General features: G+C 47.0%; 1 protein-coding gene across 5 annotated transcripts; it reads left to right on the top strand.

Annotated features, from left to right (window-relative positions):
• The first annotated feature begins 346 nt into the window (after positions 1–346).
• On the top strand, positions 347–24545 carry LOC146191100 (uncharacterized). Of its 5 annotated transcripts, none has more exons than XM_084601573.1 (3): positions 347–488; positions 1960–2039; positions 20679–24545. In XM_084601573.1, the coding sequence occupies exon 3, from the start codon at positions 20713–20715 to the stop codon at positions 22090–22092; it is 1380 nt and encodes a 459-aa protein (XP_084457699.1). In that variant the 5' UTR covers positions 347–488; positions 1960–2039; positions 20679–20712; the 3' UTR covers positions 22093–24545. The 5 variants fall into 5 exon arrangements, with proteins under 5 accessions (XP_084457699.1, XP_084457702.1, XP_084457701.1 ...); XM_084601576.1 differs by having other exon boundaries at positions 398–488; positions 1996–2039; XM_084601575.1 differs by lacking the exon at positions 347–488 and adding an exon at positions 575–724.
• The last annotated feature ends 2261 nt before the right edge of the window (positions 24546–26806 follow it).

Below are 26806 nucleotides of genomic sequence, written 5' to 3'. Positions count from 1 at the left end.
AGATGCATGAATAGAAAGAAAAACCTTGCGAGCAGTGAACAGCACGAATGAATGTACTAAGGGAGTTGTTAAAAAACTTACACAACATGGCAGGCTCACTTTAGAAAGGTTAAGTTTCAGCGCAGCGCGCCATACTTTTTCAAACCTTGCATTACACTTTCTTTCCATGCTTTCAATGAACAACTAGCGGCGCGTAGTGTGTGCGCGAGGAACGACACCGCTTTCTAGCTTCTCGACTTTTTCTAGACACTAAAGGCGAACTTTCGCATTGTGTTTCTAAAACCTACAATTGTAATAGCAACACCATAAGTTGTACAATAAAATAACGTAGTTTTTATAATTTACGAACAAAAAGTTTAGCTTTGTCAGTATTTTTGTACATAATTATCCTGAAGATACGAAACTGAACCAATTAAAACGTAAACAAGGAAATGTAAACTGTTCGGGACGCTGAGGGAAGGCTAATGAGGCGTTATTCCAACCTGCTGGTAAGTCCTTGTTTATTTGATACCTCACGCAGATCCCCAGAGTCCTTAAATCGTGCTGAAGTGGGCCCTGGGCACGGCGATACTGCGACAGGTGCTTGTGTTGGGCCAGTGCCACTTGATGACATCCCCGAACAGGAGTGGGGGGACGCATTGCCACCGGATCGCCAACCGAACAAGCTCTCCTGTTTTGCGGGCGCGCTGACAAAGCCATGCGCCGCGAATGAACGCGATTTCAGGTCCGACGGTCGTTTTAATGTAACGAAGTTATGCAGCGAGTGTTGCATTTGTTCGTTTCGGGTGAGCTCGATCCCGCTCCGGCTCCCACCAATCATGGAGGAATGCACGGCTGCGCTTTTCACGGGAAAGTGGGGAGGCAACTGGTTTTCACTTGCGTTGCGCTCGAAATTGTGACTCATTTCAGTCCTACAACGAATGTACCGCCTATCGGGAGCGATCAATCACCACTCCGTAACGGTTTCGTCTGTTTTCAGTGCCGAGCTTTCAGTTTTACAAACCTGACCTAAATCCCGTCGGCTGGACGACGCCTTCGTTCTTGGGACGTGGAACGTCTATTGTTGTCCCAGGCCGGTTCTGAGGACTGTCGCGGAAGGGAGAGGGCGGGGTTGTTGCTTTCAAAGCAGGGGGGGGTCCCCTTTCTCTCTCGCTCTTTTTTTTCCTTTATGCGCGCTTTGAAGGTGTTTTTTTATTACTCGAATTTACGTGCGTTTGTGGGTGATTGACTCGGACATCTTTTATCCGCTGTTTGGCACATGCGACGGCAGGTGCACGCTAGGCTTCCTTCGTCTCCCTATCGCATGGGATGCTCCCTTTATCGTTTGTCGTCGTGCAGCCGTCGATAAGCGTTGTGGCCGACCTCGACTAGCCGCTTTCCGATTTTGGAGCGATTGGAACTTCGAATAAGTGAGTCCCTCGCCTTTTCATCGCTATTTGCTGGGCAGTGTGAAATTTTAAACGCGGTTCGCCAGTCACGTGTCGCGGCTAAAAAGGCTTCCGCTTACCGCCTCACGCTTAATTGGAAAACGAGGATAGACAATGGAAGCGATGAATCTATAGTTTTTATTGCGTTCCAGCGGCCCAGCATGACATCGCATCTTCGCCAGTTTTGAGTTTCGACCAGTCGAACGCTAGCGCGCGTTCGAAATTCTTCCCTTCATTCTTTTTGTATTCTTTTAATTTTCTCTGCCTGATACTGTAGCCTAGCTTTCCCAGTTCAGGAGTTTTGTACTCTCACGTCGACGTGACAATCCGGATTTTGGTCTGTTGCATGCGTGTTTTTTTTTTTTTTTTTTTGCATTGCACGAAAGGCGTTCGAGCTTGTGTATGTTTCATTGCCGTGCATTTCAGGAATTCAAAATAGCGTGACCCGCCACCCCCCTCTCTCTATATCTGTTAATAATAATTATAATACGTTGATGATCTAGTAACACCTGTTCCCTCATCCTGTTCCCAGAAACCTACCGCTGTTCTTAAAGGCCTCTTCCTGCAGATGGTGTGCTCCATGGGCAGTGAAAGCAACAAATGCAAGTGACTGTAAGTGTGCAGATCATGTACTCTGATTTAATAACTGTGTGGTCTCTTTGCTGGCATTGCATCCAGGTTCGTTCCTGTTAGGACGTCTGAAACTTTCCTTGTCGTGCCATTTCACATTTAGAAACAGTCTGCGATTCCATGGAAAAAGTAATTGGTGTCACAACTTTGTATTGCTTTCCGAACTGTGTTTACTACTGCTGTTATATTATGCTATGCTGTTATGTTGCCATTGTTTGGTTGAAGTACTAGTCGTAAAACTACAATAGGCGTGGTGTAATGGAAATGTGGTGATGTACCAAGAATGAACTGTGTGGGTCACGACCAGGCAAGTAGTATTTGGGGATTATAAGCAAAGGAACAGCTGCTGATTCAAATGGGATTGCCCTGTGTGACAGAAGCTCAGTTCTGTGCATTTTATTAGGTTACAAGTAAAGCTCTTGCTGCAAGGTCTGGATTGTGAACTGAGTGTCATGAGGTTGCTAAGCGTGGTTATACAAAGCTGTTCTTACCTGAGGTTGCAGAACTAAGCAGTAAAGAGTGAGTGCCATGTGTGCAAAAAAGAGAGCGATGAAACGAGGCAGCGTGACGAAGGCGGCTGCTGCTCGCTCCATTCATTAGTGAGCAACCCTCATGCAGGTGAAGGCGACAGTGACGTACATATGCTACGATTTTGATGTCAGCCCCGCTCTGCAACTATGTAAACACGCACGCAACCTGCTTTTTGTTCTCTCCTTTAAAAGTTTACGGGCCTTCCTTTCGGCCAGGGAAAAAAGGAATACTTTCTTTATGGCAGTGCTGTAGCTTAAAGCAGCGATGGCATAACCGGCGCACTAGTATAAGCGAAGACATCATGAGGGAGGTGCTCTATAAGGTGGTGCCAGTGCACCCCAGCTTGTTTCTTGTTCTTGAAACTGTTCCCTATTTCTTGTTCCCTGAAACTGTTCTTTGATCTGGTTGTGAGAGAGCCAACTATGCAAGTGAGAATATGCGTGGCGAGTGATTTTGCACCTGCAGCTGAACCGCAGCTACACTGGAAAGTGAGCATCTGGCTTGGCTTGCACACCACCGCAGTGCGCTTGCTTGTAGCCCATTCCATTTGTTAAGCCCAGTTAAGCAGTATGTTCCCTTTATTTCAATTTTGCAGCTACCTCGCAGTTGATGCAAAATATTTACGGCAGTTGTGCAACCACAGTGGTGATCTCTGAAATGGTGTTACGACAGAACTCGGAGGACCAGCTACGTGATAAATCGAAATTGCCAGCAAGAGTCTGATTGGCCAATTATTGGGGTACTCCTGGGCGATGAGTGAAATTTTCTGTGGCTGCATATCTTGAGTGATGAGGCAACCAGCACAAGCAAAATGGTTCACGCGGTGATGCCGCTCGTTGCTTGCCACCGTCGCCTTCTCATTCTTATGAGTTTTAGCATACATGGAGCTCAGCCTTAACTCGGGAAGTCGGCTAGAAAGTCACTTGTCTTGATTACCGTGAAAAGGCTAGCAATTTCGTCCCCTTAAATTTTTATACCTTACGTTCTGCATTCCATTCCGGTCCATGAGCGTTGACGTTGGATTGTTGGCAGTTTTAACCTGAAACTGCAGATGAAAACTTCTGCTGGTGATGTAAGAGGGGGTGTGATATTGTGGCTTTGCTATGCCTTGCCCTTTCATTGCCACTTGGTGCACAGTTCACTGCTGACAGCACACGCATATTCTGCTGTCTGAATTCTTGTGAAAACACATCTTTGGTATGGTAAGGCTAGAACAAAGCTGGTTGATTGGCCAACATGCATAGTGCCATAATTTGTGATTTTTTTTTTGGAAATGTGCATTTAATAGGTTGGTGTTTCACTGAGGGAGATGGCATATATTTATGCATTCTTATGTGGTGGTAGTCAAGCAGTGTTCTGAATGAGACTCGAGCTCAGTTGTGGCATATAATAGTTGCATTCTCACTGCCTATCTTGTTGTATGCCCCATTATAGTTACCAAGAGACCAGTGATGACCGGTCGTCGTGTCTTTGGCTCTGGCCAAGTATGCCCTTGCATCAAAACTATTGTCATAATCATTAAACCGTTACTGCCAGCGTGGGATTGAATGCTTTTCATGTGCTCATGTAATGCAAGGTGACCGATCATCATTAAAAGCCAACTCCTAGGGTAATGAGAGGTGTAGTATCCGTCTCACTTTGTGGACACCTGAACCGTGCCGTAAGGGAAAGGATCACATTTCTTGATAGTCTCCTTTCCCTAATACAAAAAAACAGGTTTCCAATATACTTAGCTAAAGTATTTTAACAAAGCAGGAACCCGAAACCAAAACAGTGTTTCAAACAAGTGAGGATGCCACAACACAGCATCCAATGACGACGTTAGAGGTACTGTCAAAAAACCTGTTGTGTGCACATTGTTTGGTTAAACTGATGACTTGGCGACAGCTGGATCACTTTTAGTCTGAAATGACCAAGAGCAAGCTCATAGTTGCATCCTTTTGCAAAAGCAGAACGAATTGACGGCTTTTCAACCAGTGATACACAGGCAAGGTTGCCCGCAGAAATCGCCCCAATTGAGGCCACAGAAACAGAAATTTTGAAAATGATTTGTGCTGCTACAAAATGCCCTACTGGAAAATTTTGTGCAAAACCAGAATACTGTGAAAAATATAACCGTGCAAATTTCGGCGAAATTTCAGGTTTTCACCCTCGCGAATGCCTAGGGGAACAGTTTATATTTTCAGAGAAGGCAAACATATATAGTAGGGTGCCGGCAGCAGAAAGTCAGGTGGTTGGATGAGATTAAGAAGTTTGCTGTGATTGGGTGGCCACGGCCAGCACAGATCCCTGTTAATTCTAGAGATATGAGAGGCTCTTGCCTTGAAGTGGGTGTGGTCAGGCTGATAACGATGATTGCTTTTGAAATCTTCTCAGAGGAGTGGAATTCTGTTATCATGGTGGCTGCTGGGAAGTGAGCTTATTGTGGTTTATCAGTGCTGGTTAATCTTTGACCTTTACAGTCGATTCATGCTTTCGTCACGCAGGTTCCTAGCAGCTGTTTTAGTCTGTTATCAAAACGATGGCTGCTAAGTATCATTTGAAGACACAGGTGCATATAGTAGCTTCAACATTGCTTGGATAGTTACTCATTTACGATTCAAGCTGCCTGCGCATTAGACTATGCTTGGCTAGCGAGCTGGCTACTATACCCCTATAAGTATGCAGGTTTGGTCCTCGCTGTGGTAGCTATGTTTTGATAAAAGGAAATAGCAAGGCGCCTATGCACTGTGTGATGTTAGTGCTCATTAAAGAACCGAAGGTGGTCAAAATTACTGGGTCTCTTCACTATGGTGACCCTCTCGGCGTAGTGTACGTTCTAATTGTAATAGTAAGGTGAATATTTCCGTAATTTCAGAATATAATCCGCAAAATTTCTGAAGGCACTATATATTCTATTGCCCAGTGGGCTGATGCATTTTGGCTCTGTAGCTTTGCCTGCATAGCTATAAAAAGTTGTCCAGGGGTATAGTGCCTCAGTTAGCCTGATTGAGATGTCACATTCCATTACTGACCCTACTTGTACTCTCTTCAACTGTTCCTTTGTTTGTGGCCGATGCAGCTCAACCTTCAGCTGTTGCTATAATTCCCTGGATGAATGAGCTGTCTTTGGTGTCTTATGGTGTTCTGTTCTCCGATCCTTGGATCTTCAGCTGCTGCCACACTGTCGGCAACTGCAAGTAGTTGGACTCTTGACCATTTCGACATCTGGTCCTTGGCAGAGAGTTTCTTTCGAGTTGCCAGTTCTCCTGCTTAAAGGTGCACTGCGACATTCTTATTACTGCTGATTATTCTGGTTAAATGAACACCAGAACATCAGCATTCTGAACACCAGTGCAAAAATAATTACTGAAATAAGAGCATGAAACAAAAGTTGTTACACTTAGGAATGCTTTTCACCCACCCGGTGCTGAGATTGGGCGTTACCAGTCCGACGACTCAGACCCATGCCTTTCACATGCATTGCTGAAGCTTGTTTGCAATTGTTGCCTCGCCAGGACAGGCCACAGCCACACATTTTATGAAGTTGTCCATCTGCAGCCCATCTGTAGATGGGGCAGGTGTCTGAGACGGGACAAGTGACCTGAGAACTCAACAAAGTTTCCTACTTTGTTGGTTAAATTACAAGTCACATCAGTTCCCTTCAGCCTCGCCTCTTGTTCAGCATTATCACACTTTTTGGCCAAGGTGTGTCGACTAGGTTTTCCTTTTCGTCACTGCCGTCTCGGTGCGGTTTGAACATATTGCATCGTTCGCTTTCTTGAAAGTTTGAAGTTAAGTGTGAAGTGTCACTTTGACCTCGTTCTTATTAATTTTCGCTCGTTTTCATGCCTTCGCTTCTGATTTTGTCTCTTGCGAAACATTTACAGCACTCACACATATATTTTAGGTTCATTTCTCAACTACAAAGAAACATAGTTAAACCTGGAGGCCCAACCAGTCAGAAAAGCAATGCCCAGTCTGGCTTCCATCTCGTTCCATAAATCACTGCTGCATCCTGACACCATTGCCTCGAAACGAGCATTAGATTAAAATGTTGTTACGACGGGGTTTGACGTCTGAGCGCTGAACAGGCCGAGAAGGCAGGGAGCTCAGCTGGTCAATGGCTGCGCGTCCGGCACGAGACCCTTTTCTCAACGTTTTTATCCTCGTCTTCTGCTATGTTTTATTGCGTAAGCAATACTACTCCAGGTCTCAGCCCCTTCGCGTAGCCGTGGCCGGTAGCCATTGTGACCTTTGGAGCAGCTGCAGATGGGCTCCCAGCTCAAGCCGTCAGGTGGTCGCTGCCATCGCCATGACAACAGGAGCAGCTACCGCTGGGCTCCCAGCTCAAGTTGTCGCGTGGCCGCGGCCGGTAGCTACGGTGCGCCGCAGATGGAGCAGCGCCGCTGCGAGTGGGGGCGCTGCCGTCGCCATGAGCGGCTGCCGTTGGGCTCCCAGCTCAAGCCGTCGGGCGCCCGCGGCCGGTAGCCACGGTGCGCCTTAGGTGATGATGAAGAAGAAGAAGCTACGTCGGCTTTGCTTACACAACCTATTGGGTTTAACTAAAGCTAAACCCCAGCTAATTTTTTTCCACTTCAAGATTGCTACATTTCCCCCCCTGAGCAACCGAAGTCCTCCTGGGAGAGGGACTAGTCGTTCCCACGGGAGTGACACGGCTTCATCTGAGAGACATGGCCGACTTCTGTTGTGGCTGAGTGACAGCGACTTGTGGTTATGCACGCTATTTAGGAGTTCAGGTTGCTGACACGCTTGATGACGTGGTCGATGACAATGTAAGGGCCAGTGTAATACGCCAACATTTTCTGGGGAGGTCGCCAAAGCCACACTAAGTCTCCAGGTGAGTAAGACACATGGCAATGCCGGCTGTCGTACCGAGCTTTAGAATGCTCTTGCGAAGTGAGAATCCACAAATGTGTCAGATGGTGAGGTTCTTCAGCCCGACAAAGAGTTTCGGCGATGCACGGTTCATCATGGACGGAATAGGGAAGAATGCTGTGGATAGAACCCCAAGGAGCATGGCATAGAGAAGAAAGAACGAGCTGTAGCCAGATGTCTCATGTGTTGCAGTGCTGAAGGCAAACGTTATAAACGGCAATATGGTAACACAGTTCTTGTGGTCTGGTGCAATGTACAGAGAGCGCATGTTGACGAGTGTTTGGTTTGTGCGTTCCGTCAAACTTTTGGTTTGAGGGTGATATGGTGTGGGGTGTCAAAAATGGGATGAGCACAAATGGAGAAGCCCTTTCACAACAACTTCCATAAACCGGCAACCTCTGTCAATGATTATTACTCGCTGAGGTCCATGGTCCAGGATGACAGAACGGAGGAGGAACAGGGACATGTGGTGAGCGGTGGCTGAAGGAAGAGTGGCCGTCACAATAGCTCGTGAGGTACTCTGCACAGACCACGATCCAACGATTTCTTTCGGAACACAGGAAGGGACCCGTAAGGTCAATTCCAACTTTCTCAAATGCACCACGTGGTGGAGTCACAGGATGGAGCAGGCCCTGTGACATGGACGTAGGGTGTTTGTGCCGCTCGCCACATATCGCTCAGTCGTTTAGCGCATCTTCGGCCAATAAAACCGGTCGCGGGCACGGTGGAGCGTTAGTGCAGAGCCCAGGTGACCGGAAGGGGGGTTGTTGTGCATGGCACGCAGGACGTACGAGCGGAGGCTCTCGGGAACCACGAGTAGAAATTTTGCGCTGGTATTTGAGTAAGCCTTGTACAGGAGGCCATCATGGAAACAAAAAGGGCTAGTAACTATGGAATCCCGTGCAGCCGCAAGGGGTGGCTCGAGGCTTATGTCGGTCGTTTGCACAAATTGTACCTTTGGGCCCCGCTGTCGACATATGCCTTGTGTAACGGGACATTCTATTTCATGCATTTGTCATGCACGATCTCATTCCGGTTTTCTAACTACTGGGACAGCAGAAATCAAGTAGTAGTTGGAAAGAGACTGTCCAAGCCACTCCTGCACCCCTCCCTTCAAGTATCTGCTTTGCTTTTGGGCTCTGCCTCCAGATCATTCACTCCTACATAGATCACAGTCTGTGCTGTACCTCTTGGAGGATCCTGACCTTGCTCGTGGCATCTCTGTTTAGCACATGCTGCTGTATCCAAAACAAGGCGATGGCCTCTGCTAGTTATGACAAGCACATCCTGCTTCATCCTGAAGCCATTGCTATCTCCTCACCAGAAACAGCCCATGGATGTCCACTTCCACATTTCCTTTTCCATTCAGCTTTCTGTTTGGCTCTGCTCACCTTAGTTTTGGTGCTTTCTCATTACAAGTCCAGTTTTTCCGCTTCTTCCTCATGGGGCTTTGCAGCATGCCTCACCCTTCTTGTGTTTGTCATCTTGCTCTCTTGTTTTTTTCGGCGGCCACTGCTTGATATTCGTAAGTTGCTCTTGGGTCGGATGTATCTGGTATGTCAGCACAGCCCTGCTCATGCTCAGAACTGAGGGCGTACATACCTGTGCTTGCTGTTTCGATTCTCACACATCCTGTCTCTAATCAGATTGTTGGCTGCTGCCTTTGGCAGTTTGCCCTGCTCAGTTTCATTCCTTTCTCTCTGTGTGCTCTTTCAGCTCTGCTCACTGCCCAGCGCTGTACGGGTTGTTGGGTTTTCGTCACCATCACCTCGTTCACATACTGCTTGTGAATTGTCTTCTCTGCAACCTACAGTGTTTGGGCTTGATATGGGTAGTCCTCCCTGAACTACTGCAGTTGTGCTCTGACCTCTCCTCGTGGAAAGATGTCATGTTACCTTTGAAGGTGTGTGTTATAAGGCGGTTCTTCGCCTACATATTGCGGGTTTGGCTGAAGGGCGCATCCAACGTTCACCACTGGCTTGTTGTCTCGCTCTGAAGGAAGGAAGGAAGGCACATTTGATTCAGAGCACAAGTTTTAATTACACATTGAGCTCCACTGCAGATCCCCAGGCCTCATTACTATTGATTTCCCTGCCACAGTATCCGTAAGTGGGGTCATGTTAAGCGAAAACTACTCGCACATTTGCAACTGAACTAAGATTGCTCACATACTGCACAGTCAACAAATGGATAAATTGCATGTGGCGCGGAGCACACCTTGACATATGTTGCCCCTGGCACTAGCTGGTAGCGGCCGAGAACCGTGCCAAATCAAGCCCTCCAAACTCTAGAGTGTCAACGCTGCACAGGTGGGTGCAGGATTCCATTTGGACCTGGACTTGAGCAAACTTACAAGGTGCGCGCGTTTACAACTCGTGCTCATCATCCTCTGGCAAATGCCAGGGAAACGAGAAGCCCACGCACCTCGCTGCCGCTCATGTTGGTGGCGGCCTCCCTGTTTTCTTCTCACGTGTGATTTCAAATCAAGGCAACAGTCCAGTACGTCGCTTGGAGTGACCTACTAGGGATGCAAGGCCAAACGGGCAGAAAGGAAAGGAGGATAATATAAGAGTGTTTTCGGAAGGGTTCCTTTGTCTCGCAGTGCGGCTGCGTGCTCATGCCACTTGTGGAGTACAATCCCTACAATGGTTGTCAGAATATGTTGTTGGCAGTTATATTTTTGCGTCTCACCGGACTCCTCTATGGTCTCCCACTGGCACTGGCGTCGCACGGAGCACCAACTACCTGTGACAATCTCTACACGCATCAGTAGTCTTCCTGCCTTAAGCAGCAAGTAGATCATCTGCAAGTACCAAGATTGCCACAGAATGGAAGCACGATCACTCGACACATATTACCATTACTGTCGCACACTGCTTTCTTTGTTAGGCAACATTTGCTGGGATAGCTGGTAGGTCCGCATACTTCAGCTAATACGGCTAATTTCAGCCCACTGATTAGGGTCTGTAAGTGTCGAATCCCATCGTGGGTAGGTGCATTTCAGCTAAATCCAGTGCACTCACCACATGTAAATAATGTGAAAAAAATGCCATCTTGCCCAAGCGGGATGTGATTTCAGGCTGCCAGGGTTAGTGGTTTGATCTTGGCTACCATGGCTGTACTTCGATAGAGGCAGAATGCAAGAAAGCCTGTGTTCTGTGCAGTTTCAGCACCAATTAAAGCGTCCCAACTGGTCTAACTCTGGAGCCCGCCATTTCTGCATCCCTCATTCGTAGCCCATTGTCGCTTCAGAGCATTGGACTCATTATTTGTAGGTGTATGTAGGATCCTGTAGGAGCCATGCTTGCTGTTCTGCATAGAAAGATAGAATTACAATAAACAACCGATAATCCGGACTCCACGGGGAATGTAAACAAGTCCGAAAAAATGAATGAAGCAAAAAATACCTCTTTATTTACATTTTAGGGCGCCTGTTTCGGGAAGAATTTGTCATGCGTTGCTGCACGCACTTCCGCTTACGTGCAACCAAATCTGTCTGTATGTCCACTAGTGTCATGCTGTCACTGTACGCTGATGCGAGGACTGCAAAAGCTCGAGTCAGATCTGCGTGCGAGGGCTCCACAGCACACAACGTCCTCATCAGAGTCAGAGTCACTGTCCAACGGAGGGAGCACTTGATCAATTATTGCGTCGTCGCTCAGTTCGGCACACGACGACACCGTTTTGTCGACATCTGCGAAGTCTTCAAATGTAACGGCGGCAGGAATGGGCAAGCCACAGCTGCGTAGGTCCTCAATGGTTTCTGCATTGCAGCTCGTTGTAGGAGGCGGCAGATCAAGCGGGGATTCTGTGATTGCGGCATCGAGCCCAGCACCGAAGGCAAATTCTGCATGACGAAAACAGCTACTGATTGTGTCCGCCGACACTGCCTTCCACGCATTGGCAAGGATGCTTATGGCCAACAACAAGTCCACATTGTATTTTTTCTGATTGTCCAAGCATAGCATCATGCGGTGCAGCAGGCAGGAACGATAGAGCACTTTTAAATTCTTGATCATACCTTGATTCATGGGCTATAGTACACTGGTAGTGTTGGGCGGCAAGAATTCAATCTCAATCGCTTTCAGATTGCTGATCGAGGCATGGGCACTGCAGTTTTCTAAAAGCAGCAGCACTTTGCGCTTCTGCGACTCAAACTTTTGGTCCAGCTTGCGTAGGTACCGTTCAAACAACTGTTGAGTGATCCGTGCCTTACAGTTCACCTTGTACCAGACAGGCAGAGACCTTGTTCCTTTGAAGCATCTAGGGTTTTTTTGACTTGCCGATCACCAGCAGCGGCAATTTTTTTGTTCCCAAAGCGTTGCTTCCAACAACAACAGTGAGGCCTTCCTTACTAAGCGTGCAGCCCTGACAAGGTTCTCCGGACAGGGCAAGTGTTTTGTCTGGAAGCAGCCTATAGAAGAGACCCGTCTCATCGACGTTAAAAGTGTTGTCTGCCGAGTAGCGGCTAAGCAGCGCTTCAAGTTTTTCACTGCGGTAGTTTGCGACCAATGTGCTGCTCACTGCACCACTTTCACCGCACATTTTTTTGAAGGCGAGGCCGAACCGCTTTTTGAAATTTCTGAGCCAACCGTCGCTGAACTGAAATCCTTCGATGCCAAGCCGCAGTGCGAGGCTCTCAGCCGTGTGCTTCAAAAGGTGGCCAGAAACAGGAACAAGCTGAGCGACAGTAGCGTTAAGGCAGATGTTCAACACTTCTTCCAACTTTAGGTAAAGGCCTTGTCATAGCCTTTTCTATTCAGCTGTTGATGTCTTCTCCGTGGCCTCAAGAATCTTGGACCTATTCTTTATATAGTCCGATATTGTTTGCTTAGAGACGCTGAACTCACGGGAAACTTCGACTTGTGAACGGCCGCTCAGCACTTGCTGTATTATGGCTGCTTTGTTCGCCATTGTCAGCGTCGTGTATTTCCCACGTTTCGCCGGTTCGTCGGCACGGACTGCGAAGGCACCGTTGGCGCCATTTGCCGTGGCCTGTCGTCATACTCAAGCGAAAAATTGTCATATGACCACTTGAAAGAACCTAGCACAACGCTACTCACGCACAAGGCATTGAACAAACGAGCACGAACTGGTGGTGAGGACGCGAGGAGGCCAAACACTCCCGAGGGGCAAGCAAGACAAAGCAAGCAGTAGTGGAGCGCTGCCTGCTGTTCTGCCATCACAACTGTCCTGTCGCACCGTTGCCTTCGCGATTAGCTCCGACAATGTCGACGGCGCGTCGTTCGCCGATCGCGGAGGCCACAGTCGCTTATCGCGAGTAGGCGCCAAAGGATGGCACTCGTCTTCTTTTTTTTTTTTTACTAGGAATGGCAGCGGGAGAAGCGCGTGCACTGAGGCACCCTGTTTTAACGCAGTAGTGTTAAGGGCCCCGTGTCGCATAAAAGTTAATGTCGTGTCCGGCGTTGGCTGTGAGCGAAAAATCCCAGAAGCATTAATAAATAAAAACGAGTAGGAAAAATCACTGACCTGAGGAATCTGAACGTGGGCCTCCGGGGTGCGAAACAAGCACGCTAACCACTCGGCCACACCAGCTAGATGATTTGAAATGGACAAAGGCGCGTCTATTGATTGCGGTGTTGTCTCAGAAATGTCCCTTAGAGAAGTGTATTGTGGCGTATAATAATAATAATTATGAGCATGTAAATTACAGAATTACAGAACACGCAGTTAAGCAAGTGGCAAATTACTTTTCCGCTGTACTTCCTCTTCGCTTGGCGTACACGTAACGCCATCATGCGTATGGCGCACGGAATAAGATAGACAGGGCAGAGCCTCAGATCTTTATCGCGCCGCCTCGGATCGGCAACGATGTTGCCGACAAACTACGACTGCAACTTGAGGCCCGCGCGTTTCGGCAAGGTGGCTGGCAGCACTTCTACGTCCCGGAAGGATTAATAAATAAAAATGAGTATAGCAAGTTGCTCTATGTAGGAATTCGAAACAGAGCCGCCCTTCTCAGTGCACGCCTCAGCCGCATTGTAAGCGAAGGAATGCTTGTACGCGTGAACTGGGGCCGAAAGGTTCTCTCGCAGAGGCCGCTAGGGGAAGCGATGACGTCACCGCTAGGGCATGAAGCGTTGGAACATGAGCTCGCTCTTTAGAGACGTGTATGAAAGCGGTTGCATCTACCAGTACCGGGCGCACTACGGTGTCTCTTGTGCTATCACGTTCCATTCTTAAAGGCGGAGCTTAAGCGTCCTCCAAATTTTTTACCAGGAGTTGCGTGGAAGTGACCGCACAAGCCAGTGGTCGAAGGCGAATTAAAAAATTTTGCACACACCGCAGCCGCGCAGCCTGCGCGTTACAAGCAGTCACCAAGAAAAGCGCTGCTCATAGTCCGGATTATCGAATATAGAGCTGGAGGCTGTCCGACGTATCGGTCGTCCTTATGCATCATGTTTATGGGGCCAGTGGCGGTGCCGCAGAGCTGTCTGAATAAACGAGCATGTCCGAATTATCAGCGTCCGATTTATTGGTCGGCGATTAATCAATAAGTTAGGTTGTGGGATGAGCAGTGCTGGCTTGAAAAGGATGAACACAAAAACTTCACAACTGTGCTGGATTTATTTTTCCGTTTAGCTTTGTTTGCTGACTCTGCTCATCCTGGAATGACTGGAAACAAATTTCCCCAGCTGCTTTAGGGTGACTTTAAGGAGTGATGCGAGCCTTTTCTGGTGTGGTATAGTCGCAGATTTCTCAGTTTTTCAGGTGGCGCCCCGTGGTGTGAGTTGCCATTTTAAGCATTGGAATTACCTCATTTTTATTACGAGGCAGTTTGTCTGGTGGAGGGATATCGCCATCTCCTTCAACTTTACGTCACATGTTTGAATGCTGGAACAGGGAAGGGGGCCTTCGCTTCCTGTATACCATTTTATTATGGGCTCTGCCATCTTGTGTATGTGGTGTCATCTAGCGGCCAAGTTGAGAACAACCGCCATGCTGGTATGTGCGGTCCCATCCGCGGAACAGGCGACAAATAGCACACATCAGCATTTCGGAGCATGAAAATTTTTTCGTTCTTTTTGCCTCTTTACTCTTTTGCATTACATAAAATGCAAGCTCTTCTCTCTCATGCCGATTGCAGCCCCTTGCTTGTTTGCACAGTGTGATAGTTTTCGGAAGTGCTGATGCGATCGCCTGCCTGGGAAACGCTCAATAGTCAGGTTGCTGGCTTTACAAGCACCAGCGCTTCTGTCTGATTCTGCCTACTTTCTCTAATGTGATCGACACTGCATATAATTACTTTATCCAGAAGTTTGTTCGAATACCGTTCATGTTAACTGAAATGGCCTGTTATCTGCAAGCAACGACTATAAATGCTGCTGGCAGCCTAAAGCATGGTGCTTGGCAGTTCTGGGTAACAGTGGGGCTTCCCTTTCGTTGTATTCACATCCTGCGATATCATACTTGAGGTAGTCTATCAGTGCAGAGTACATCTGCTCTATGCATAGGTGCATTGTAATGTCTTCCTCTTCTAATGCGTACTTTTTGTGTCATTTGTATGATCGCTTTAGTCTAAGCATTTTATGTTGAAAAATTGTGTGCATAGAGCAAGATCTGGATAGGCTGGATAAGTATGTGCATAAAACTGAAGATACATTATTTATGTAATTAATTACAGCACTACCTCCACCCCGCCGGGGTGGCGCAGTGGTTACGGCGCTTGACTACTGTTCCCAAGGACGCGGGATCGAATCCCGGCCTCGGCGGCCGCTTTTCGATGGAGGCGAAAAGCAATGCGCCCGTGTGCTGTGCGATGTCAGTGCACGTTAAAGAACCCCAGGTGGTCGAAATTTCCGGAGTCCTCCACTACGGCGTCTCTCATAGCCTGAGTCGCTTTGGGACGTTAAACCCCACAAAACAAACCAAACAAACCAAACAGCACTACCTCCATCAAGTGAATTTTGACCCTGATTAGCCATGACTAACTGAACACCATGCCTCTGTCAATATGATATTGCTTCCAGACCTACCAGTGTGACATCTGCAGCATATTGTACAGCAAGCCATAATTTTCTCATGACCTTCATGTTGACCACTCTTGAATCGCCTTCACCGTGAAAAGATCAGAGAACAGTTTCGAGAATTTTTTTCCGTTTGCTGTAGGTTTTTCTGGACTCGTGGGCTGATGCTTGTGAGCTCCTACCGTACAGTTAGCCTCTCGCCGAGTACTACTATTTGTCATTGGTTCCTTCCATCGTGTGGTATGAATTGCCCGCAAATTGTATGGTACCATGATGTAAAGAGAGTGTAATGAAAGGCTAGTGTTTTTGGCTGGTCAGATGGGTGTAGTATCTCTGATTTCCCGAAGGCTTTGGGGCTTGGATGTCATAAGAATGGCATAACAGTTTGCGCTTTTCATGAGTGTGCATTTGGGGAACGAAATAAGGCATTTCATTTCCAATTTTCTCATTAATGCCGAGACATATGCACTATGAATGCACTTTCGTGAAGGGTAGTCTGTCAGTTAAGCCATAGCCTTCTACATTATCCATTCCCGATCATGGGCGCAGAGATTCAAGGATTGCCGACCATTGTGTTCAAGGTAATGGTGGAAGAAAGAAAAGTTCTCTGTCGGCGTGCCCGCGCTGCGGCGAGATAGCGGCCACTAGGGTACGCTGAGAACATTTTTTAGCGTGCTATGCTTTTTACCTCCGCCAATTCTGCTTGCCTTGCTACAGGGCAGTGGCACACGGAATGAAATTTCGTGGCCTCTGTCAGCAGTAAAACTTTGCAAAAAGCAAAGATTCCTGTTTTATATTTATCTAAATGTTGTCAAGATGCAAGTAGGAGCTTTCTTACAACTTACTGTTGAAATCACTTAATTTCATAAAGCAGAGACGCGCCATCTCGAGCAGCTATGGAGACAGCACCACATGGGCCTCCTATGGTAGCTTTCCTCTTCGGAGAAAGAGCTGTTTAATGACTTTTTGTCACCAACACCAATTCCTGGTTCAGCTCAGCTGTCTGAGGAATGTCGAGGTCTAAGGACCAATTCGTATGTTCCTTTCGACTGCAACTCCAGACTAGTACCTTGATTCACTATCTTCAATGTTTTGTACATTTGAGCATGGCAAGAACAGCATAATTATGTGCTCACTGGAAAGAAGTGCTTTCTACATTGCTGCAGTCGTTCATAAGCGCCCTGCAGGGTGGATAAGCGCTCCTGAAGATGTAGTTCGGAGCGCAGCGCTATAAAAGAACAATCTTCCAGTCAATAAGTATACGGGACAGGCTATGGATACCCCCGCTGCCAAAAACCATGCATCCTGAACACCATAAGGAGCATCTGGAAATGAGAGCTAAAATACACACAGATGAGTCTTTTTTTCCACTTGTTATTTTTATTTCTCTTTTTATTATTACAATTTTTTTAAAATACACAGATACCTTAGCACCAACAAACATTGGCTTTCCATTCTGAGCAGTTGCATTTGGCACCTTTGAATGTGTTTTAATTTTTTTTTCAATTATTTCAGTTTATCAATTTACACACACTAAATTTTCTTAGAATCGTCAAGCATTGGCTTTTCATTCTCAGCCTTTTGACACCTTTGAACCCCCATGCTGCAATTTTTAAATTTAAATTAGTTTATCAATACTTAGTTACAACGGTTTCATTAACTCGTCATCACCTATCACACATCAGTCAAACATCAATCACTAGAACCACAAATTACCATGACACTGTTTTCTTGCAGCCCTGTGATTATTTCTGACATGCGGTGCTGATATGATCGGAAGGCTGGGGCCTAGGACATCACCGCAAAGCTTTGAGGAAGGCAGGCGAGGCAGTAGTCATTCAGGAGAAGAGTGAACTGAAGGTTTATTTTACATATATACAGCACATATGTAAACATGCAAGTATGTTAAAGGGAGCAAGTTCACTTTTAATCAACTTTGAGCACAGGTGAGTCACACTCAAAGCAGCCCTCGTAGGCTGTTTAAGTCCCTTTTTCAGTCGAAGATCCCTATAGCTGTGGAATCCACAGCTTCTTAATCGTCCAGTGGGCGCTGAGCTACTGCTTTTGGCTCTGCCCAGTTTCTTTGGCTCTGCCCATCTGTCAGCATATAACACACAAATGCACGTGCACATACGCACACACACCTGTTTGCACTTGACCGGGGAAGACTGCAGATCACTGCAGAATAGCTAGGCTGCCCCTGTTGTCTTCTACGAAGCAGGGATGTCCCCTCTTGTTCCAGCCGATATGGCACACATCCAAGCAGCACAAACGCTGGTTCAAGCCAGTACGCCGTATTGACCATCGAGCAACACGTGCAGCAGCTTCTCGGGATCCATAGGTGCCTCCCCGAGAATGATTAAGGAAACAGTCTCCCGTAGTGCAGTCGTAACATAACGGCATGCGGCTGCTCTGGTTTGCACCGCCATCTCGGTCCGTTGTTCAGAAGAGTGATGAGGGGGAAGAGAGGACGCCCGTTCCATTTGCAGAAAAAAGCGTTTGACTTTAATTATCTTGTCGAAGACGCGCCTCTCCATATCGAGCAGATAAGGATCCGTGCTCTTTTGTGCTGATGTCCGCTGCCAACACGTCCTGGTCCCCTATCGACCACAGCCTGCTCTCTAGCAGCCCTATCCGCATGCGCGGACGTGCTGGAACAATTTATGGCAAATTGCTCAGGCATAACAGTGCCGACTACTACTGTGCTGGTGGTTTTTCGACCACATGAGCTGTATAGCATTCCCCCAAACTTGGAACAAAGGCAGCAATTTATTATTAATTTTTAAAAACTGCGGTTTTTGAAATTCGCAGGCTGCTCAGTTCTTACGTGGCGGTGAGATTTGGAAACTATTCTGCCGTGAGTACATATATCACAACTACAGAGAGCGGCAAGCTGCCATTGGCTGCAGCCGCGACAGCCACTATGGACACACTTCCAGTAGCTGCAAAAGTTGTCTGCTCAAGTGCTGTATGCATTGCATGCGTGAACCCCTGAGTTTGGCACTTCGGTTCGCGATGTTAACCGAGAATGTGATGGTGTCTGACTGAAAGTGTGCATTGGCGTGGAGTGCGAAAAGAGCATGAGCTGGTCCGATTCAACACTGTACCGATTGTACTCTTGTGCTTCAGATCGTATTTTAGGAGAAGCACATAAAATAGGTGGCATCAACCTTCGTGTACCGACCGATGACGCAGCAAGAGCGTACTGTAGTCCCGTCTCGTCTTTGCAGCATCGATCATTCATGCGGCGTGTCGGTAATTAAATGGAACATTCATCAAAAAAGGTCTGCCCTCAGCTGCATCGCGAAAGTACACAAATTCGCACTGGTTATGTGCAGCACCGGATGGCTCCAGGTTACCGCAGAGATGCCGTCCGCGATCGCTGCGGCCAATGGCACTCCGGTCGTGCGCTGTTTCCTGGTCTTCGCTAGGCCTTGTTTGTTTTGGCATTGAAGCTACGGTGGATGGCGTTTTGAAATCGGCCGCATCGCTACCTCTCTAGCGTAGCTGCTAGCACGCTCCTGTGCGTGGTTCTTGCATGTAGCTGCGAAAATCGATGACAGCCTACCAGCCGAACTGCATGTGCCGAGCTGCTTTGCTGATGTTTTGCGGCATCATTTCTGGCTCGGACGATGCGTACACATGAGACAAAGCACGCGTGCACGTTATGCATATTGGCACTACCTAAACGATGTGTGAAAGGATTTAAAAAAAATGTACACTATACTACCCTTTTTGTTAATCTCAGTTCTTAAGATTCGCGGACGAGTAATTTGTGCTCACCTGTAATCCGATATCCAAACTTTGTAGCGATCTCCTGAAATTATTAGTCTGTGATCACGCCGATGATACGTATGCATTACATTTGTTATCCACCACAGATACCTCTCGCCGACTATCATGACAGTGCTCCTTGCAAAAAACGACGACGACATGTTTGCACACGTGCGACTCGCTCGCTCATCTGCTAGCGTTCATGCAGAGTCATTGCTATCGTGTCAATTCGCGAGGCGGTACCAAAGTTACTGACACTGCAGTCTGACTGGCAGGGAGAGAGAAGAAAGGGGCCTTGTAGAAAGCCGTACTCCGCAAGAGTGCACGCTAATTTGCGCTCAATGGGACAGGACTATGAAGGGAAGTGCTTCTCCTCGGCGGCCGCCGGTGTGTACGGACAGCGGCCTGCCCACCTACAGGCATGCGCTTGCGAACGACCTGGGCCGTTCGGGCTGCTGTCGCACACAATTTCGAGAGATCAAGAGACGCAGAAACTGGCGGCCGAGGAAGACATGAGACAAGGTTGAAAGCTATGCAAGCGCAGACTGGAAGGGAAAGGCAGAGACCGATGAATGCATAGGCGACGCTCAGGAAAACAGGCACGACTACCGGAAGTCGGCAAACCGAGAGTCGCCCGATGATGCTTCATGGGCGGGGCGGAGTTCCTGAGCTGTTTACTTTGTTTACTTTGTTCTTTCTTTTTTTTCTGGTGTCTTGGAGTGTTGAGTTGAGGGGGGGGGGGAGAGGAGGAGCATCATTTTAATTGCCGATATCTCCGGTGTTAATGAGGCTAGCTGAAAAGCTCTTGCGATGAATTGACGTGTAAGGGAGCACCTATCTCTCGACCGATTTGCTTTACCTCATTTTAGGCATTTCATAGTCCCTTTAAAGAAAAAAGTCTGTCAATCCCTATTTTGAGGCAGTCATTGTAATTTGTTAGAAACAGCCGCATTCATTTGCTGCCATGTGGAGAACTGTGTCTGGGCCCTGCACAAGCATTGCTTATGGCTCAAGAGCAGCTTTGCCCTCCTTTCATAGTGATGTAGAAAATGAGGCAACTCGTTCTAATAGCTATGCCTTCCTTTAGTCCCAACAAAGTGAACTGTGGTGTCTCAGTGGTTCAGGCGCTCATTTGCTGAACCCAAGGATGTGGGTCCAATCCCAGCTGCAGTGGCCGCTTTTGATAGAGGGTGAAAGTAAAGAACCCACATGTGCAGCGCAATGCTTTAGTAAAAAACCACAGGTAGTCTAAATTTCCTGCTTCACCTGTAGCGCTACCCATCATAGACAGAGTCTCTTGGGGCTTTAAACATATAAATAAAAAAAAGCATCCCCTGTGGCGTTGGGCTACTACAGTTCAAAATGCTCCCATCTAAGCATTTGCAAGTGCAAATGTTTGTCTGGAGGATTGTTTCTCGCCAAGTCTATAACCTGCTTAATCCTTTTGCAGGTAAACTCTACATAACCGTTTGGAGTCACAAAAGATGGACTTGGAAGGAGAGGCAACAACACCAAGCAACGAGACCATGGCTGTGGCAGTGCGGGAGGTGAACAACAACAACAATAGTAACAGCAGCAGCACAGGCAACACCAAGTCTGGTGAAGAGCGAGAGCGAGACAATCGCTCATACGAGTGCGATGTCTGCTTTATGCGCTTCACACAGTTTGCCAACATGCGCCGACACAAGCTCAGCCACTCTGGCATCCGTCCCTTTGAGTGCCGCTTGTGCCTTCGGCGCTTCTTCCGCAAAGACCACCTTGTCGAGCACACTGTTCGCAAGCACTCGAAGCAAAGACCACTGCGCTGCCCCTTCTGTGCAAAGACGTTTCCCTCAGTTCCCATGCTTAAGTGTCATTTGTCGAATGCCCACTCATCTGGCTACAGCCCACGCAGTAACATCTGCAACATCTGTGGCTTTGTTGCTACCTCTGCTGGTGGCGCAAAGATCCATTACATGACATACCATGTCCGAAGAGCCCTGCGTTCATCATCTCCCACTGCGGATTCACCAGGTCTCGCTTCCTTGCTTTCCTCTCCATACCAGGGTCCGAATGGTGAAGTCTGCACCTTGGGTCCGGGTGGAATGGGTTCTATGGACATATACCGCAATGAATCCTCCGAGGATGGTGTGAATGCCATTGAAGTGCACCACATTGAAGGTGACTTCTCGGAGATATCACCTCGAATCACTAGCGTCACCTCACAGCGTGACTCCGCTGAAAAGATTGGAGATGACGATGATGACGACGGCATTGTAGTGGTTAAATCGGAGATACAAGACGGGATGGCCGATGCACTTGGGGCCAGCCATGGTGACAGCAACAACAACACGAGCACCAGCAACAACAACAGCACTGCTGCCAACGCCGACACGGGAGCAGCAGGAGCTGATGAGAGCAGGGATTCTACTCACAACCAGACCACCGAAGACCATGGGTTCATTACATCGGATACAGGAAACTGGACCATGCCCTCTTCATCGTCACAGGAGCACTGCTCTCTCGGGACAGGCGGGCAGTGGAGTGCGACTTCTGTGCATGGAAACCATGACCTTGGCATAGTTATTTCACCACCCCCAACTGGAGCCTTTGGATCCACTTCTGCCGGGGACAAAGGTGACGAGAAGCAGATGCGCAGTACACCCGAGACATCTACTGCCGATGGAGACAGTGGCGTTGACATGCGCTACCCGAGCCCTCTTGCCTGCCAGTACTGTGACGTCGTCTTCTACGACCGCACTCTTTACCTACTTCATCGTGGAGCTCACTCTTTCCGCAAGCCGTGGAGGTGCAACCTTTGTGGTCATCAGTGCAAGCATAGGTATGATTTCGCCAGCCACTTGGTTGCTCACCCGCACATCTGACAACGCGTGCCGGTTGATCACTGTGGGGTGCCACATCAGATGTGAGATGAGGTCCGCACACATTGCATTTTTGTTGTCAACTCTTTAGTTGGCATGGGTGTTGCCACTGCAACGCCAAGGACAGTGCGTCACTATTTTTAAGAGCTCTCGACTTTGAGGCCATTTTGGTCTTGTGTTCGTTTAATGTGCTTGGCGAACGAACTGGCGTGAAAGACAGGTCTGAAGCAGCGATCAACCGGTGAAGACTCGGTGCATAACCGAGTTGCATCTGAGCAAACACGTATCCCTGTAATCTTTTTGTTTTGGATGCGGCAAGCCACAGCTGTTCCTTTAAGATACAAGTGGTCCAGTTGTCTTGCGTTTGTGAAAGAAACATAAGATTTTGTAGCGAGACAAGGGAAACCATCCTACAAGCATTCTGAACACCTTTACCTTTAACCATGTGCCTTAATCACTCTAGAAACAAAGCATAATTGCAGTTTTTATTGTGCATGTTACAAGAGTCACCTGGCTCCTTTCTACTCACAGTTGATTGTACTCTATGTCCAGGCCTTACATGGATACTTTATTTTTTATGTGGTATTGTGTTGCAGCATAATAGTGTTGCTGGAGTGCTGTTGCTCTCAATGTTAACTAACCATTCACCATTTTCTCATATGCACCACCAAAGTGCCTTGTTATGCTAAAGGTAAACTGAACCTGTTCTCCCCGTATTAGGGCGAATCTCAGTTTTAACCTTTCTAGCTCATGGCCATAGGCCTTTGTAAATTTTTTACAGCTTGAATGTATGCTATGCATTATATAAGAATTTTTGAAATGCAGTTTTTTTTTATAGAATATACACTCATGTTATATGCATGTTACTGCAAACCACTACTGGTAATTCAACTGAGTAAGAGTTAAATAGCAATGAGTTTAGTTCCGTTGAAAGTTTGAATGTTTGGTTTTAGCACCACAGTTTGTAATACAGTGCACTGGCAAATAATGTGACACGATAATGGCAATACAGCAATGAATGCATAATCTCGCAACATGAGCAGTGCCCAGGTCACAAGCATTTTGTTTTTGCTTGTTTGCTAGATATTTGACTATAGTTTGGGGAGAGTGCATTTTGTGCTGTGCAGAGAGCTTCAAAAGTTGCTTTTTGAGCAGCAGTGTGTGCAGAAGACAGATTGCCTTGGTTAATGTTTAGTGTAGAAATGTCACCCTGAAAAGTTGTCTAGCCAAACTCCACCTGTGCATCCCAGGAAAATGGACTGTAAGTTTGTACCCATGTGGTTTTAGCCATGTGTGTGCTCTTCAAAGGCTGTTGCATCTAAAGAGTGCTTGGGATGTACACCTGTGGTCTCGGAATATGTTGTGACACATTTGATTTGGATATTCGCCATGTATCTTCAGTAGCTATACTAACATTAGTTTCATGGTTTCACTTCACTTGGGCACTGAGTAAATATGCAAGTGCAGTCTTTTTTTTTTTTTTTTTTTGCATCATGTATACCACGTGCCTTGTTATGGCAGAGTTTATACATTCCTACAATGATGGTGCTTTTTACCATGGGCCTTTCTACATTCATCACCAAAATTGATTCAGGTTACAAAGCCTACAGAAGCTCACTTTGGATATATATGCTTTCACTGACCTACTGCTGCTAGATGTCTATTGTGCTTATCTTTGTGATTGTTGCGTGACATGGTGTGTTGAACATACTATCTCTGCCTCATTTGTTTGTTTTTTTTTTTTTTTTTTTTTTTTTTTTTGCGGCGATCACTGCTGTGCTGGCTTGCATGCATGGTTTTGATTTCTGCTTCTATACCGGTGTATCAAGTTGCAGATATGCAACTTGAAAAATGCAATATATGTAGTGTGCTGTGTATGGTTGTGCAGGTTAGAGCTTGCTTCTTCTCCCAGCAAGGTGCTGTCATTTCAAAAGCTGTGTGTGCAATATGGTGTTGGGATCCTTAATTCTTTGTGCAGCAGTTTTTTTTCGTTTGCTTATGCATGTAAGTCTGTTGTTCATCTTTTGTTGCTTGACAATAAGAAGACGGCATAGCCGTTGGGACACTTGAGCCTGCCCTGTTACTTGTATGGTAGCTGAAGGTGGGTGTTGTGCTTTGTTTGGGTGTGAAGTTTGATTTTGAATCCTCACGACAGCCTTTTGTATTGCTTGTCAGTGCCTTACTGCATGGTTAAAAATCATGAAATGCATTTAAGATTTGTTCTGTCTTGGACTGTTGCCACAATGCCACTGTGCCTTATGAGACTGCAAATTGAAAGTCTTCGTACTTTCTGAAGGTACTCCTTTCACCGTGGTGCACTCCCTATAGGGAGCATTGTAATGACACAGGTTCCTGGTATGTCTGTGACTGGAGAGTAGCTCCCTATTTTTCTCTTTTACCGAACCACAAGTGTAACCAGTTTTCTTGGCATATAAAGTCTCCATTTGTACCTTTGACTTGAGTTTGTGTTTTTTACATTTTTGTGTTCATGCACAATGCTTTCTTAGTCACGAATATAGTAACGCCTTTTGCAACGTGGCACCATGCGGTTCAGTGTTGCTGTGTTCCTGGCCAAAAGGTGCCTGTTATTAAATACAACTTAGCCGGTTGTCTCCTAAATGGCTTCTCCAGTATGGCTGTTCTCAACACCACGAGCAGGCACACAATGTGTCTTCTTTTATGTCGCAAGGAATGCTTGCAGCACTGATATCTGGCCATCTCTTTGCTGCAGTAGCACATGTTGTGATGATGCATCATTGTAAAATGCAGTTCTGGAGTCTAAGGGAGGTATATGAGGGTAAACTAACAAAAAAAAAATTGCTTTCTTGGTTTCGTACCAAAAGTAACAGTGTGAGGAGCAAACCCTTGCAGAGTGCAGAGGAGTATTCCATGCTATTTAAAATTGGCACAAACGAGCGTACATTTTTTTGGTAGAAAAATAATGCCCAAGGGTGTATGGTGCATTTGGTTTCTGACATAATTACTAGAAACTGCAAGTTTTTCATTAGGGAAACTTATAGAGAATTCAATCCATGTTGTTACCAAGTTGTTACTTTCTTCTTGAAATTGTTTTCACTATGTGCTGTCGATTTTTAAAGCTATTCCTCCGTGTTGTGCCTAATCCTGGCTAGGGCTGTAATGAAGTGGATGGCTCAAACAATCTTTGGTGCAAACAATCTGGAAATGAAGATTTGTGAGAGGCCATGTAAAGAGCTGCCCCTAGGGGAGTGTGATCATGGCTGTTGTACAAGTGCTGTAACACTGAAGCATTTAGCATGTAAATAGCTAGAAAACATTTATTTAAAACCTGGTTTAGCGGGTCAGGGGCATGGTGGTCTTGTCCTCAATCCGGACTCTGTTGGCTGAAGCCACGAGGTTGGAGATGTACAGCATCACCTCCCAATCTGCTTATGTTGTGTTTTCATTATGGGGAATGGCTTAGTTTCCTTGGCAAGCCCATACCTTATGATAAAGGTCCTTATTCTCATTGCAAGACTTGCACTGAGCTTGAAAGGAATCTGAGCTAAACACGTGCAGTTTAGCTGGGCTGTTGTAGGACAGGGTTTGTAATCATCTGAGGTGACATTCCTCTGGTTTATGCAGTCCTTGAATGGGGCCTGGGAGTATTTGATAACTAAATGGACATGGATTATCTCGTGGTATGTAGTGAAGGGTCAAGGTGGTCAGGGGGGTGGAGTAGTGAGGTATCCTGGGAGAGGAATGCTTGGGTTGCAGTGTGTGCATGCTCATTTCCTTCTACTCCTTGATTACCAGGCATCCATATCGCTTAAATTTCTGAGGCCTGGGGTCTGGCTTGGGTTTAAGGTTTTGCAGACCAGGGGGTACACCTGGCCTCGCATGTAGTTTCTGTAGGCGATGTGTGTTTGTTGGTTCGGTGTGTGTTGCAGCTAACGTGATCGCTGCCTCCTCCATGCATGTGATTTCTAAATTTCTAACCACTAGCCCCACTACCTTATGACCTAGGATAGTGACGGCTACTGTTGTGATGCCCTCACAGGGTACTGAGCAGGATAAGGCGGAGCTCTTAAGGTATTTGCTGTCCAGTGGCAGTACCAGAGAGGCGGAAAGTTTGTGCTGGAAGGTGAGCCACTATGAGTTCATCAGTGGTGTTGGTAGACTCAGTGAGGGATCACACTAGTGCCCACTTATAGGCGATGCTCAGTATGATGTCAAGAATCTTGAGGTTGCTCTTCCATAACTTTAGGTACAGGGTTATGTAGGTTATGTGGTTTACGATCAAGACTTCAGTGTGAGGGTGTCGTTCTCTCTCATATTGCTCTTAGTCACGTGTGTGATATTTCTGCTGACTTGTTCACACATGCGAAGCTCTCTGATAGCTGTTGCGTAAACTGCTTTGCTGTTGATATGCGGGCCTAGAATGCAAATGGTGCCTGCTTTAGGATTGGGCAAGTTGTGAATTTAATTTGGATCTGTTTTTGCCTGCTGCTGGGATGCATGACTAGGAGCTCTACCTTGGTAGAACATGTGAGGCCGCAGTTGGTGATATAGCTCAGCATCATATCCATGACTTCCTGGTGTGCATCTTCAGTCTGTCCTGTGTTGCCTCTTGTTGCCGAAATGGTGTTATCTGCATACAGAGCATGGCGTATGCCTTCTATGATGAGTCGAACCAGCAGGTACAGTGTAAGGCTAGGTTAAATAAGCGAGGAGAGTACTGCCCCTTGTGGCTTGTCCT

Source organism: Amblyomma maculatum, chromosome 4 (assembly GCF_055883805.1).
Source record: "Amblyomma maculatum isolate TAMU_Amacu chromosome 4, ASM5588380v1, whole genome shotgun sequence".
NCBI lineage: Eukaryota > Metazoa > Arthropoda > Arachnida > Ixodida > Ixodidae > Amblyomma > Amblyomma maculatum.
Note: the sequence above shows the minus strand (reverse complement) of the source record. Positions and strands in the feature narration are given on the sequence as shown.